The 16,734-nt window shown below is 38.7% G+C and overlaps 1 protein-coding gene across 7 annotated transcripts in view; it reads right to left on the bottom strand.

The window, feature by feature from the left end:
* Positions 1-16,734, bottom strand: part of CLCN3 (chloride voltage-gated channel 3) — a 61,001-nt gene that overhangs the window by 28,786 nt on the left and 15,481 nt on the right. The window contains exon 1 of one of the 7 annotated variants that reach the window (XM_062621998.1): positions 6,209-6,496. The exons of 5 other annotated variants lie outside the window; for them this stretch is intronic. In XM_062621998.1, coding sequence (XP_062477982.1) covers positions 6,209-6,290 — 82 coding nt within the window. In that variant the 5' untranslated portion in view covers positions 6,291-6,496. Of the gene's footprint in view, positions 1-6,208; positions 6,497-16,734 lie in introns of those variants that run through there. One more of the 7 variants, XM_062622233.1, reaches the window with a different exon arrangement.

Raw genomic sequence — 16,734 nt, 5'->3', positions numbered from 1 at the left:
AGCTTAATCCATTGCATGAAATGAGACATAAACACAGACTAAGGCTGACCTGATCTGCTGCCACCCAAACAGGAGATCTTACTCCCCCTATTTCTCCCTGGTCCTGGTCACATACTCCCACTCTCCCCCTTGGATTAGCTCTGTCACCTTTGGATCCGACTGCACAGTAAACCAAGCAAACATGCTAATCCAACTAAGCCGATGAAAATACCAAATAAGAGATCTACCATTATATAGAACAAATCAAGCTTCTGTGCTGTCAGAGGAGAAACAGCCAATAGGAGAGCAAGAACTGAGAGAAGAGGTAGGGAATCACAAGTTCACCCTCTTTCACAGTAACTGTCAGACTAGTTATACTGAAATACATAAATGCACCCTTGGGATCTTGTTAGATTTTAATTACATCTTTCTGCTGGAAACCATTCAAAACTTCTATATAAATATTAATATCCACACATGATACAGTAATATCCATTTCATAGAGCTCAAAACTCCCAAAGGTGGCTGTGTCTGGAAACACTTCAGAGTTGTGAACACAACAACAGATAAACAATGTCGACATTTGAGTCAGCAGCAGAGCAATAGCAGGACCAAATTTCTCAAAGGTATTTCTCTACAAGCTACATAATTGCTAATGCTTACAGCAAGAATACTCTAGTTTGCTGCTGCTCACATATCTAGCCCTTTTTCTAGGCAGTGCACAACCACACAGCAGTCCCCTCAGCAGCCATCCTTCCGGCTGGCAGCAGTGCGTGTTTCATTTGCGCTACTCTGAGCACTGTGAAAGGAGAAGGGAAAAATAAATGCACCTCTGAGAGTGAAAATGAACCTAATCAGTTTATACCAAAGGCTGAAATAAGCTCTCCCTGACACAACCATCCAAACATGCTGAGTGTTAAAATCAGCAGGGGCTGCAGCTCTGCGGAGGCCAGATACTAATCCAAGGCTTTGCTTCACCCGTGTGTCCTTGGGTATTAGGTGGCAAGGGGAATGAAGGTGGGGAAGCACCCTGAATGCAACTCACATCATAAGGATCATTTACGCTCGTAACAAAGAAGATTTGTATACAGGAGATACGTGCTAGTGCCTCTGCTGCTTTCTGTCTCCCTATTCAGACCTCAAAATACAAGGCTTTCAATTAAAAAAAAAAAAAAAGACAAGAAACAGTCATCAGTTACTTCAATTTGCCTGTAACCGCTCAAAAAGAGTCATTAAGCACCGTTGTCTTTCCCTGGCTAGAAGTAATTGTTAAACCTCAGAATCAGGAGCACAGCACACCAGGCCAGAGTGCCATCATTCACTACTGTTGATGATTAAGAATTTTAAAGTCTTTGTAATCAAGTAATACATTCTTCTGCATAACTATGAATTTTCAGCCTCTCCAGTTGGCTCTTCTGAACTGCATCAAAGGCTTACAAGCACAAACTGGTCTCTGTGCTACAATAAAAATGCATACAAAAATTAAAAAAGTATATACACATGAACAGAAAAAGATCAGCTAGAAAAACATCGGATAGGTGGGAAACGGGAAAACTCAGAGCACACTTTGAAGAATAGGATAAAAAAAAAAACGCTTTACCAAAGTACTGAATAACAAACCCCTCCTCTCCCATTCTCCTACCAAACAAAAAAATAAATTCTGTGTTTACAAATAACCCTCAAAAAAGCAGGAGTTAAATGAAAGTTGAATATTAGCACCTCAGAGTTAAACCAAGACTTTTAAAGACTTGAGTCTACTGCAAGTGCACAGGAGTCTGAGAAGGCAGCAAAGCAAAGGTCAAGTACTGCTCAAGTACTGTTATCAGACAGATAACCTGTAGCTACCTACAAAGAACCATAGTTACATCTCATGGTACTTTCTGTTAATAACCAAAATAAAATCTGTTAAACTCATAACTGAAAATTCCTATCCCCTTTTTATACTAGAAACCTTAAACCAAAGGGCAGCAGAAATTCAGTGCCATAACCATGCTGAGTTTCTCCAAGTAATGCTTTTTCTCAAAGCACTCAATGTTGGACAACTATAATCATCTTCATCACATTTTCTGTCACGAACATGTAATTAGTCTAAAACTTAACTTTATTCCTCTTCCTCTGTTACCAATAAAATTTCAGGAATGAACTCCACCTCTAAGCATATGTACGCAACTTTCACACCCATTTACTTCAAAGGTCACACTAAGAATTCCAGTCTTTTAATGGCTGTTGATTTTTTATTAATTCTTAAACATGAGGCTCATAAGATGAAATGCAGCCTAAAGCACAGAAGTATAACTTTTACCACGTAGAGCATCTGACCTGGTTCAGCATGTCTCTGACTCAAAGTCTTAGTAGGATATTATCGTATTATATATCCTCTGCCCCATGGCTTACCACAGGCAGGTGAAGAGGTTTCCCTGATGTTACTGTTAGTAGTATAGTCTAAGCAATAGGAGTCGCACCTCCATAAAGTGGTGACTGGTGCACAATAATGGAATTATGAGTTATCTTTAAAAAAAAAATTAGGTTTTCTAAACCTAAGTAATCAGTAAACTTAGTGTGCTCTTTCTATGTGTAATTTTCACATCTCCCAGCTACTGACTCAATTGCAGATTATTAGTTGACCAGCATTTCATTAATGTTGCTTGAGGACCTTCAAAATCTAAAATCTAAGATATGCTTATGTATATGGAACAAATAAAAGGGAGTTAACAACCCTCATAAAAGGAAGTTAACAACCCTCATGCTGAAGCTCAATTTTTGCTGCTGGTAGCTCACCACTATACTGCTACTGCTCACATTACAGACTTCTAAAGAATAGCAAAATGAATGCTTATTTAGGAAAAAAAAAAGGGGGGGGAGGGGAATCAAAGAGTGTGAGCACATCTGCCAATGGCTGAAGACAAGCCAAATGATTATTTGGAACTTTCAAAAAGCAAAAATGATGAAAAAATAAATCAAAGGGCAAAGAACTGAGCTACACAAATGATTTTTTACACCACATATACTCCAGTATATGGCTATTACATAAAAACTTCTTATGAAAAAGTGTGCGTGTCAGTTACTTATAATATACGCAATCCTAAATCAGGACTTTAAAACCATTTCTGAGGAGAGAAGTAGTACTTTTAACTCTTCTAGTTACCAGAGGATACAGTAGAAGTGAACCGTGTTCCTGCAGTTTCATGTAAGTGTACCAGGGAGGATAAGGAGGTCTGGAACTATGTATTTAGTACCATGTAAAGCGCAGCCTCAGGACAGAGCAAGGTAAAGGAACTCCTGAGAAGAATTATTCTATATCTTTAATTTTTTCAAAGAGGTGATGATGATTAACCATCATTAAAAGATGAACGCAATAAATATGTATTTTAAAATCTTCCCATTTAATGTTTCACCGCATATCTGCACTCAAAAAAAAAAAAAAGCATCATCTAAATGCAAAACAATGGGTCAGGCTTTTAATAATAACGTATTATAATACTCTGTATTTCATCCCACTGAATGTTAGTAAAGGCCATTAATTAAACCTCAAAGACCTGTAATGATTTAAACCCTCTTTTCATCATTGCTGAGGTACAGCCACTTCGGGTAAGCCACTGCAGTCAATTAGTGCAACAAACGCTTTGATATCACAGAGCAGTTTTGCATGACGTGATCATTACTCTGCAGGGCAGAAGAGCTGTCAGTATGTGAATAAGGGGGAAAAAATCCACAGGCTTCAACAATTAAGCTTGTTTTCTCAAAATATCTTAATCCATTTTGTCTTGGCTTGTTATTAAAGTGCTCTGAAATCTGCACAAGGGGAAAAAATTCTTGGTAGTATCCTTTTCTAGACCCACAGATAATAAAGAAATGTCAAGAATTTACTTTAAATTTTTGGTTTTGTCTGTTAGCATTTTAAACCTTACTCTGATAGCTGGATGACAGTAACAGATTACTGTCTGTGGTGTAGTGAATCAGCACAAAATACCCACTAATTTTGATTCAATCTATAGAGCAAACTGGTCTGGAGACTCTATTTTCATGAGTTATATGCACTTGACAAATTAAGATTTGCAAGAGATTATGGTAACACTGTTGGGGTTTTGTTGTTTGTTTTTTCTTACTCTAAACTCACTATAGCAAATAGTACCAGTAACACTGGTTTTGAAATACAGTATTAGAATATAGGAAGTAAAAGCACTAACGGAATTCAAGGAAACTGCAAAAAGGAACAAGTCATAACTGGGAATTCTCTTGGCTCCAAGGGTTGTCATCACAATGGGAACACTCAGCTGAACCTTCATCACAGTATTTGTAAACTGCATGTTGAATAGCAATACTCCAATGTGCCAGACACTATTTTGCACTGCAAATCTCTGCTTTTTGTATTACAAAATCAACTACAACCTGGCAAATTCCAGGAATATACAGCTGATCACATTTCGATATCTATAATTTGCGAAATCTCAAAGTGTAATATCATGGCTGTTTGCAGTTTTCATATTTAAATCTACCTACAAATCTAAACCCACAGAGCGGCTGAAGTTGGCAGGGACCTCTGGATATCACCTGGTCCACCCGCCCCCTGCTCAAGCAGGGCCACCTACAGCTTGTTTCCCAGGACCATGTCCAGACAGCTTTTGAATACTACCAAGGATGGGCATGTCATAACCTCTTTGGGCAACCTGGTACAGTGTTCAGTCATTCCCACAGTATAAAAATGGTTCCTGATGCTCAGAGGAAAGCACCTGTGTCTCAGTTTGTGCCCACTACCTCTTGTCCTGTCACTAGGTACCACTGAAAACAGCCTGGCTTTGTCTTCTCTGCACCTTCCCTTTCTGTATTTGTAGAGCATAGATAAAAAGATCTTCAATTCACATCTTGCAAATGTTCAAAGAAAATACCATCCTAAATCTCTTAGGAGTGACTCTAAAATCTGAGTTAGAAAACTACCCAGCACTTGCTATATAACAATGATTAGGGCAAAGAAAAATTTGCTTGTCTTAAAACAAACCATATTGGAACTTACTGATATTCTTAAAATATGCTGAAAAACATTTTAAGAATCATAAAAAGCAAACAATTAGCCTTTTACGTAAACTACTAAAACACAGATGAAAATTCCAGATGAACATAAAAAGGTGTGACTGTTTACAGAACATATAAAGGTGTGATTATAGAACATAAAGAGTTGTGACTACAGAAATAAGAGTTTACAAGGAGAGGTGAAACAACACACGAAGATGGAGAGAAAAAATAATTTTATGTAAAGCATCTCTTTATTCTCAGCCTGCCTCCTCTCTAATGCCATTATAATGTCATAAATGTTGATAACTTTCTAATTTTAGATTAGCCAATTTAAACAAAACTCAAGTGAGAATGTTCTTCATTTACTCTTTTAAACACCAAGGTATAACCATAAAATACAGCCAAGAAAAAAAAAAACAAACAATTTATATTGTCAGAATCTGAATGCATAATTTTAATTTATTCCTACTACAGCTTCTCTCAGTACAAACGCAAATCTTCATAGAAGATTGTTTTCAATTTGCAGTAGGAAACAAAAGGCAAGCTCAAAAAAGGATTCTTTCCCTGAACACTAACAACCGTGTTTTCTCTTTAGATCTGTTTCCTTGCAAGCAACAGTGTAAAGAACCCACCACAAAGCTCCAGTTTCTTAAGAGCTCGTCGGTATCGGCTTAACTGACATGTTACAATTGTCCAGCTTTGCCTTCAGGTAGCAAAGACGTCAACAAAGAGCTTAAGTCCAAAAGCACGTATGTATAGAAACTTCAAAGCTAGACAAACACAGTTCCTATTCAAGTTAGTGAAAGGCATCAAAAACATCCTACTTATTAAACTCTTGCCAATCTGGTCATGGTCATTCACAACCGCAGTGCTGGGCTGGGTTTGGTTTGTTTTTTTTGTGTGTGTGTGTGTGTTTTGAATTTCGTGCACGAGATCATTTTATTGATTAAAAAGCAAAAAGAGAGAGGAGAGACTGCCACATATGGAACATGGAGTCAGAGGCCAACGAGCTGTGAAGCAGGGGGGATCTGCCGAAAACACAACCACTGACAGCACAGGAACCACGCAAAACTGAACCCTCACCCTACAAAAGGCACCGGGATGGCAAAACAAAGCAATGCGCTAATTAACAAGCCTCTACAGCTCTGCTTCAGATCCGAACAGCAGTCCCGCACGTCCAGATATGCTAACAAGTCGCTCCAACGTAAATTCGGCATACCTCGTTTGTGCAACTCCCTGAGCGGAATGCCGTCTCCTCCCCCGCCATCGTAGGGCAGATACGGATCGGAAAAGGCATCCATGGAGATGACGAGCCGCAAGCCCGCTGGCGGGCTCAGAGGGGCCGCAGCACGTCTCCCGCAAGGGCGGCCGCGGGGGCCGCTGCCATGTTTGCCCGGGACCCGGCTGCGCGCCGCCGCCCTGGCGCAGGACCGGGGCTTCGCTGCCGCTGATGTCACCGCTGGGCGGCCGCAGCCGCTGCCAGTGGCTGCGCGGGCGGCGGGCGCGGCCCCGCTACCTGCGCCTCCCGCTGGGTGCGGGTTGTGTCATCTGCACAGGAAAACGAAGCCACGTATCCGACCGCTGACAGGAAGAAGCGGCGCGGAGCCCGTTCCCAGCTTACGGAAGAGGTACAGCCCTCCGGTGCGCGGCTGCCTCCGGCCCCTTCGCCACCCCCGCCTGGGCTGGCTGTCAAAGGGTGCTGTCCCGAGAACAGGCACACCGCCGGCGGGACGAGTTCACCTGCACAGGTGAAGCTGCCAACGCTGCAGCCTCCAACAAGTGAGCGGTAGGAAACCGGCTCCGTTAAAAAGGCCAACCTCCAACTAAAGACATTCGCCCTCCCTTTGTTCACCTCTCTGAAGCCACACGAACCGAGGCTTTCTAAACAGTTATAATCACATTGTATTTGGAAAGGATAATTCATGAATTCGTGTATTACCCTGAGGGGGGACGGGACTGATTCCTGATGATTTTAGTTAGTCTTTTCCAACATCAAAACGATTACCACCAAGAAAGTACAACATAACCGGCTATCAGCCAGCCACTATGCTCTGCTGCCAACTTCCCCTTCCCTCCCCCTCCCCCCCCGTTGAACTTCTAATTTAGTGAAGAGCAGATCTGAACACAGGTGATCACAAACATTAAATTTAATTACACAAGGCCTAGCTGGAGGGCTTAGAGCAACCTGGTCAAGTGGAAGGTGTCTCTACCCGTGGCAGGGGGTTCGAACAAGATGATCTGTAAGGTCCCTTCCAACCCAAACCATTCCATGCATGATCCTACAATGACTCTATGATCTAACTAAAACAGGCCAGTGTCTTCTATATTTTTGTGATGATCATGCCGATGTTACAACTACATAACATCTGTACTCCTATTAAAAAAGCTTAGGGGGGAGGAGATCAACCATAACACAAATCCCTAATTCAGCTTGGATTACATTACACATTTACAAAACATTTCGAGTCCCTGAAAAGCCACAGCCTCAAAATAGGCAGCAACCCACATGAATGCTAACCAAGGCATCCATGTGACACAACATCAAACAGTAACTGTTACAGCTTTGGCAAAACCCAAGCACTTCACATAACCAGCATCTAAAGACAGGAAATCTCAAACTGACCACATAATTGCCTGCACTTGAAACAGATGTTATTATATATTGTATCCATACATTAACATATGTTGACTGTATGATCACATACTGCTCCTATTTTGCACTTACTGATAAGACAACTATTTTATCTGAGGTTTTCATAGTTAGTTTAGTCGTAAGGAAACAAGTAAGACATGAATAGTTTTTCCTTTTCCCTCCAGCAAGTAATATAGAACTACTGTCTCCTCAGTCATTACAAGTGTTCTGCTTCAGTAAAATGTCATGCATTAACCACACTACCACTTCAGCTGCAGAGATTCATTTTTGTCAAAATACATAAAAGAAAAAAAATGCTCTGAAAATGGATGTGCAAGTCATTCACCATACTGCATCCGTGTAACAGTTCTCTGTGTGTGTATGCACACAAACGCACACAACTGACATTACTGAGGGGTCCTCGCTGAGTCTGTTCACCCTTGGTGAAGCTGAGAATACTGCATGCCTGCAGCACCAAGGCCCAGCTTCAGTTTCACTTAAACAAGACACAAGGACAGAAATTGATTTTATTATGTACGACTTTTCCCTCGTGGAAGTGTGACAGACAGACAACTACTTTAGCTTTCAAATACATTAGTTTCTTACATAATTTTCCAAGTATGGTCTTGAAAAAGTTACTTATTTTAGAAGCCAATGCTACAAACTGTGTACTTTAAATAATCTTTTTGAGCACAGAGTAGGGCATAAATATTAAATTTACGCCACAGATTTATCAAGGTATTAAATCTTAAAAATATGGCTCCAGTACAAATGTTGAAAATGCTGGTATCTTCACAGATGTGAGAATAATGAGGGGAACAAAAGAGCATGCAGCAAAATAGGTTTTAAAAACTTACAGGCTATCTATGTCCAAGACAAGGGGAACCCCTGAGCCACAGTTACTTAGTTCTAAATTACTGGTGTCTTCCACCAAGTTAAACAGGTATTTCCATTTGCTGTCTCTATCCAAGGAAATGCTCCCTGAAGAGTGGCCTCATACAATCACCTTTTCAACAAGAGCAACAGAACTTTAAGATCCTGAACATTCAAAAGTGGGTTTCAGAACCGTTATGCATTCTCACCATTTATTTTTGCCTCTTAAGGAAACAAACCCAAGTACCTCTGAACTTTAAATTATTCACATGATTTTGATCTAAGGAGAAGTACAACAGAAATCCCATAGCATTCTCAACTCCTTATCTCAACAGCACTTGCAAAGAGTCTGTAATATTATTGTAAGGCTCTAAATAAAGTCATTCACAGCAGGAAGAAATATAACAACCTTTGTAAACTGAATAAAGAATTAGTACAGAGTGAACTGTGAGTTCATTTTATTGTATGTCAATTATAGAAGACAACACTATAAATTCAGCTTCATATTTGACAGAATATGAAATAAAGGATATAGAGGACTTGTATTAACACAGTATAGAAGATCACCAGCAGTTTAAGAGTTTGATGTGGTTACTGAAGGCCTGGAACATCTCAGAACTGATTATAAGAATCAGTCACAGCAAAGAAATGTCTAACTTGTTAGCCTAAGCTTGTTCACTGGATTAAGGCAAAATTTCTACACAAGTCTAAAACTCAGTCCGAGTTGGAAAACACAAAGAGTACAACTAGTTGGAGGGCATAGCTAATGAACTTTAGATATGAGGAAAAATAATGACAGTCTGCAGCATAGAATGGATACAACTTATTATATAAATTTCAGGAGTCCAGCTAATATGAAATTACAACTCTTCCAAGGTCACTGCCTACAGACTGGCTGCCAAATACAGTCCTTTGTCGAGTCTTAAAAGGCAGAAGTAATTTTCCCTTCTCAATTATCGGTAGCTTTTGTTCTCATTGTTCATAACCACTACCACTGTGTGTATACCCTTTCTTAAAATACCATGAAAGGTGAGTGGTTGTTTCAGGAGAGACAGAGAAAGATACTATGCATACTAACCTGACCTAGTTAAGCCAAACTTTAAAAACAAACAAACAAAATCTAGAAGTCTATACAATTTCATCTTTCCAACTTTATCTTTTTCTGCCTGGTCTGAAATACTGTTTGACTTTATCTGTCTGACAATTTTATATTCAAAATGGTATGTCAGTTTTTTCTGCTGTGAAGTTCATCAAATTCCACAACTGTAGTTAGTGAAATGGTGTCTCTTGTTAACTATGTGTTTTGGGTATTATGGAGTACATAACATTATGAACACTTGCTGTAAGGCCAAAACTTAGTTTTACAATAGCCTTATTTTCAATGACTGAGAATCTCTTAAAATGGCCAATTTAGGACACAGAAGAGCTCCTGCCCAAACAGCACATTTGTAAAGCAGTTTCCTTTCAAGAAGATTCCACCACAGTAATTATAGACTAAGGCCTCAATCCCAGAAATCCTCCATGCCCAAATAACTTCACACATCTGAGTGCTCCCATCATTCTCAACAGGCATGTACTGTTGTACACCATCACTTACACACATCTATCTTAACAGAAAAGGGCTTTAAGTCCATTGCTCTAAAAATATCATAATATATATGGGTGACACACCTTTAAAGCATACTAAGAATGAGGAAAGACACCTTAATCCTCCCTCCACACCTTATATTTTTCCTTTTAGGGAGAGAGAAGAAACATGCTTGAAGTATCTGAAAACATAAGAAAAAGTCAGAGGTCAGACAAAACACATACAGCTAAGCAAAGGTGTCTTGATGTAACAGAACAAGGCCAGTAAAAAGAGGAGCATCACAGCGGTGTGACAGCCTGCTTATCTAAGGATGGAAGGAAAATCTTAATTCTGAAGTGCTATTCCACCATTTAATTTTATGAAAAAGCAAGCCAGGTTTAAGGAAGACATCCAAGCACCTTGTTACATACAAACCAAACATATTCTCCCAATTCCCTCAATTACTTGGTTTATTTTGGTGACTATCTAGTTTCACTGCACGAGGTAGTGAAAATTAAAATTGTGTCTTTTATGAAATTCCAAATGCAAGATTGGGGATGCTGAATGATTTCATTTAACAAGAGATGTCAAAAGTGTGTCTGAAGATTACAAATGTTAGAATGACTCATACAAAAAGACTTTGGTGTCTTTTAACTGTCATTTTTCTCTCCTATTATTATTCAAAACTAAAGCTTCTCCTTCAGCAGAGCTAGAAGATAATGTTCTCTTAAAAAATGCTACATAATAAGAGCACTCCTCAAAACAGGTACCACTCCAACCATTCTGAACAGAATTTAACTCCTATGCACCCACAGTTGAATGTTGGGCCTGGAAGCATCCATTTACAAGTATACACAAAGTGTCTCAAAACCTACCGTGTCCCATTCCTCTTCCTTACATTCCCTTTCTTTCCAGCTTTATTCTCCTGCCTTTTTTTATCCTCCCAATTTTTTCTTTCATTTACCTTTTTCTTAACCCATGCAGCCAAAATTAAGCCCAGGTCTAATCCCTCTACCATCTCGACACCTTTTCTTAACTTGTGTCAGTTTACTAATCTTGCAGCCCTTAACTCAGACATGGCCCAGGATGAAACAAACATTATAAAGAACTCTGTGTTTGATCAGTGGTGTTGACAAAAGGCTCCCAGCTCTGTATCAGACTACATACAGAAGACTCCATTAAGCTATTTCCGCTGCTACCTCATCAAAAGCCTCAATAAGGCAGACAGACAATGGCAGGAAAAATTTCAGACCAAATACAATGTAAAAGCAGAAGTAAGCAAATTTACAGCATATGTTGTTAAATAGCTCAAGGCAGATGGGATTTAAACAAGACAGGAGTCAAAAAAACCCAGAGGAATGTGCTTAAGAGTAATACACAATAAGATTATTTTTCTATTTGCATTTTATTATACAGAAAAAAAGTACCTTCTTAATCACAGTTTCTTTTTTCGTAATTGCTTGTTTCCCACAAATTAGTTAGTTAATTTTGCTTACAATCATTTCACCCAGCAGAGAATGCTTTATTCCAAGATGCTGAGTAATATGATTGTTTCTTCAGTGGCCAACCACAGGTTCTTGAATTATGCTGCTACAGTATTATGTAACTTCCAGTGGTGCTTTTACTCACTGCCCAGACACTGAAGATGGTAACTGAAGTCAAATCCAACCAGCCAACAGAATGCAGCAGAGCAGGTCATGCAGCCACAAGCATGTTGTATAACCAATTCTAGGACTGACTTCCCCACAGCATGGCTGAAACCACTGTGAATCAATAAAATAGGAGTAAATGCTCCCCACTGCCATGCAAAACTGTAGGGCAGGAGAAGAAAGAAACAGAACAGGAAATAATGAAATCATGATGCAACACTAACCCCCAAAATAAAAAATAAACTGAAAAAAACCACAAGCCTTTGGTCTCTAAAGACTGCTTTGGCATCTCAGCTCAAAACACTGAAGGCAAGACTACTCTTTTCAGTTGACTTTTCGCTTCTTTCTGGGGTTGTCCATCAAGCTCTCCTTGACCTGTAACCTAACAACGCTGGAAGAAAATCCCTGACATCCGCAAACTACATATAGCTATCAACTGTAAGAGGTGGTGGGCTTTTCGTTTTCTTTTTCCCTTTTTTTTTTTCCCTAATTGATCAGCTTTACAGAGACACTAAAAATATATATTTTATTGTACTAATCAGAAAGAAAAAGCAGGATAGTTTCTGCAAACAAGTTGCTTTCTCTGATTCTAAGAGCCTCTTAACTACTTCCTACCTTTTTTCTTTTCTTTTTCTTTAGAGTAGACTTCTACTAAAAAAGTAGTCCTGCTGCTTTTTCACCTTTGCATACCTGTCCTTTCCTTGCACTCCTATCTGCTAAAACTCTAGTTATAACTTACCAACAGGAAAATTTGGCATCCTTAGTAGAAAGTGATCCTGGCTTACTCAGCAGCTTTCTGAAAGTTTACTTCTCCCTTTCCTAGGACTAGTCAGAATTCTGCTAATGCCAGCATTATTTTTCCTCTTATCTAAATGCATATAAGGAAGTGGGTTTTATCTGCTATAGACTACTCTTATTCTGTTTTAGGACTGTTTATTTTTGGCTACTATTTCCAACTTGCTGTTCAAAGTATGTGCAGGAGATAAAATTACAACACCAACATGTATTCCTCCCTAGACATCCTTATATATTAAGCTTACTTTCTATCTTCAAGAATATCTTCTCCATATAAGCTGTGTGAACATAGTGCCAACAGCAACATTGTATGTTGTTAATACATAATACTGTACTTTGCCAGGCATATCTGAATTCCATGAAACTGAGCTCTGTACTCAGCAGAGGTCAGAATAAAACCAGCTACTCTGTTTCCATGACATATCCGTATTCCAAATACTGTGTGAAGTTCTGATCCCTTCCCTTAGTTATAGACATGAAAAAAGGCTGAGAAAGGGGCAGTGAAAAGGCTCCAAAGCATGAGATAGCTGCAAGGTCCAACTGAGCAAACCAGAAGTCCTTAGCCTAGAAAGGAGATAACTAAGGAGGGAAAGAAACAAGCAGTGTAAGAAAACCAATTTTCACTACCTGTTTCCAGTAATAGAGCTCTAAAGATAGTTATTGTTTTAGATGATCAAAACCTTTACAAGTGACAAGAACAAGGACAATAGATTTGTGTTAAAGTATACATTATATACAGGCATAGCAAAACACAAGCTATAAGCAATTTAATACCTCACACTGGTCATTAATAAATATACCTGCTTACTAATTTCCTGTAATTAAACCATCGCTTTGAAACTCGAGATTGTAATCCATAATTCTCTCCTCTTAGAAGTGGGAGAGGGCCTACCACCTTTCACAGTGACAGCCCCATGCTGTCCATATGTTAACCCTTGTTATTTTCTACCTTCATATGGGCAATGCATGACACACCTTATCAGACTTATCAGACTGTATTTGGCAAGACCATTAAGTCATCCTAGTTTCAGGTCACCCTGTCCTAGTTTCATATGAAACCTTTTTGTATCAAAAGCAGTTTCATTTCAGGAGGCTAATAATACCCCCTAAGACCCTTATGTATCAGCAGAGATTTTTCACAGCTGCAACTATCAACAACAGAAAAAAAATATAAAAATAATAAAAAAAAGCTTAAGCTTTTTATTCTGCACAAGGGTGAGTGACAAGGAAGTCCATGTGTCAGTCGCTGCTAAGACAATGTTAGGTGAGGCAGGACTCTGGCAGTTATAACTGTTCTCAGTAGTATTTATATCTGAATTTAGGTTCAAAATAAAGAAAAAAAGGTGGCTCTTCACATAAAATATAGCTAAGCTGTTAGAGCTTGCCAAAGTATAGTGTGGGCGCCAAAGAACTTCTTCAACAAAAAGTCAGTAGAAGAAAACCTCACTGATAAGGACTAAAACTCTAAAAAACACCACTTGGTTAAGAGGCTGTCAGCTATACAAATCTGCTGTACAAGTACTCAGACGCTTATCACATACTCTGTTTTTACCCTTCCTTAGGCACTGACTTTTGACCCCTGTCAGAGACAGGCTGCTGAGCTAGGTGGATTTGTGGTTTGACCCAGTACAGCTGTTCCAGTGTTTCAGGGACATCATGATACCCTCTTCCAGAATGACATCTTTGTTTAATCCAAGCAGATGAAAAGCTTTCACTTCACCATGCTGGTAACCAAGAATATTCTCAAAGGTAGAAAACAAGAGTGTAGCCTGATATCAGTTTGGTTTAAATCTCATATGCCTCCTTTGGTTGACTTGAAAAAACAAAGGTAAAATGAATAAATGAAATATTGATTAAAACTGTAGTGAAAATTGTTTCTTTAGTACCTGGAGACTTTATGGTCATATTGGATTTAATTATTTTATTGTACAATTCAGACTCTTCTTTCTACATACCTATATATACATGCCATCACATTTCCTCTGCTTTCATCCCTTCATCTTAATGCTATTCATACATTGAGCCTGGGAGAAGGACATACTTAGAACACTACACCAGGCTGTCAAATTGATGATAACTGCCTTAGCAGCATCTGTTAACAAAGCTAGCATGCTTTAAGCATTTCAGCAATGCTGCAGAAGGAAACCAACGAGATTATATAATATCGGAAAGATGGAAAGAATAAATTACTAGTAGTACGATTCATCTCCTTCCTGAGCAGCTGACTGGAAATGCACATGCCTGTGTGTTTTGCAAAATGATAAAACCTAATTTAGTAGATGGACAAAATTAACATCATGCATTACTAATAAAAAAAGTAAAAGAAAATGTGGTTCTGTGTTGTCACATATCCTGTGTTTAGCTGCATTAGTAGCATGGAGCATACGCAAAGTGTCTGCAGCTATATACAATTCTACAGGAAAAAGTAAATTATAACCAGTTACTGACAACTTAACTAGTTAAAATAAACTATGCCCCATGATTGCCCTTGAGCAAGTAATGTTATTTTATGCTTCAATTTGTATGGCATAATTTGAGAGCAAATATATTCCTTACTGAAGGAGAACAGTAAGCCCGTTAATGCAAATATTCCTAACCTGGAAAATAGGTTGTATGTAACTTAGGAAGAGATATGTCAAACTGTCATAAGGACTGCGCAGTCAAGTCAGTTTTATACCATATGCATGGAAAACACAAGCAATGCCAATGGTGCAAAATGATTTTGAAGACCCTTCTTAGTATCAGTTGTGGACAACAGGAAGAATCCGTTAATGCAATTTCAATGCATAAAAAATATAACAGGAACTTCAGCTCTTTATGCAGGAAATAAGTTATTTTATTCTTCTTTGTATTCTTTCTTGTTTTTAAAACCTGTAATAGCTAAATAGAAGCAAGCATACATGTGAAAGAACATTCAGGTACTGTTGGAAAAGATAACTATGTCTAGATCTTGCTTGAACAATTAACATCTGATGTGGTATGAATTTCTTGATTATATAGAACCGGCCACACTTGTTAAAAATTATATTGTTTGCCAAATCATACCGTAATATTAGTTCCCTATATTGTGAACTAATATATATGTAATGTATTTTTAATGTCAGTATTTAGGGCACTGAAGATTGACTGGTTTGGTCACTCAATTTAAGCAAAGGACTAACTCCTGGGTAAGGCCAGTTTAGGACTGCTGCAGTGTTTCACACCATGACCTGTTGGCATAGTCTTTTTTTTGGTGGCACTGCTGTCACTGCAAGGAGATAGCAGTAGCAGCAGCTTTTGAATTACCAATTTACAGGTTGTCATATTAAGGTTAACTATTGCCAATTTTATGTTAACACCATATGCCAGACTGTAAACTGTCTCCACACTGAAGTCACAATATAAGCAACTAAGCTCCTTCAACTGAAGAAGGAATCACTATAGCTATTGAAAAGAATGCCAAGCACATTCAGGACTCAGAGTCCCACAGGAAGATCAAAGTACCTTGAGATGTAAACACCAGTGAGATCATTTGTTTGCAAACCATTTTTCCTGAAAATACGGTTTAATCATGATTTCAGTCAGTGCCCTGAAAAATTTTCAGTCCGACATTACCAAAATCTACCTCCTACTGAGCCTGCCCTACACTTAAAAGACATAAGAAAAAAAGAGAACACTGATGCAGTCCTCTCTCGCATTCCCTAAACAGCCCTCAATCATGAGTAAAATTATGAAGAGCTCTCAGTTTCACCTCACTGGTTGGCTAACCCTGAGTCATAAAAGGAGAAAGTTTGAACTTTTGAAGACACTTGTTACAACCTTCAAGCCCCAGCCAAAAGCCTAGAATTGTGCATCTCAAACTTCAGAGACAGGCACAAGACAATACTGAGAGAAAAAGAACGGATTAGACGTTTCATTTTCCTAGTCATATTCCCCAATTAAAACATTAGTCTGATAATAGATGTAAATTCTGGAGATTTCACTTCTGGTTAGAAGGAATTCTTTTTTTTTTTTCCTCTGTTAGTGATGGAAAACGAACTATCCTAGTGTAACTGATTTTTAAAAACTAAATAGCATAGATCTCCTCCTGTGAAATTTAAACCAGTAAATATTAGCTTACATGGCTTAACTATTAAAGACCCGATAGCTCTTCAGTGGTAAGTATAACATGTTTAAATTGACCTAGCAAGAAGCAAGGCAAACAGTCTAAAAATAAAACATAGATAAGTCACAATGAAAACAATCTCCAC

Source organism: Pezoporus occidentalis, unplaced genomic scaffold (genome assembly GCF_034315485.1).
Source record: "Pezoporus occidentalis ecotype Australia unplaced genomic scaffold, CSIRO_AGI_Poc_V1 ctg1, whole genome shotgun sequence".
In the NCBI taxonomy this organism is placed as follows: Eukaryota; Metazoa; Chordata; class Aves; order Psittaciformes; family Psittacidae; genus Pezoporus; species Pezoporus occidentalis.
This window is presented reverse-complemented; position numbering and strand designations above follow the sequence as displayed.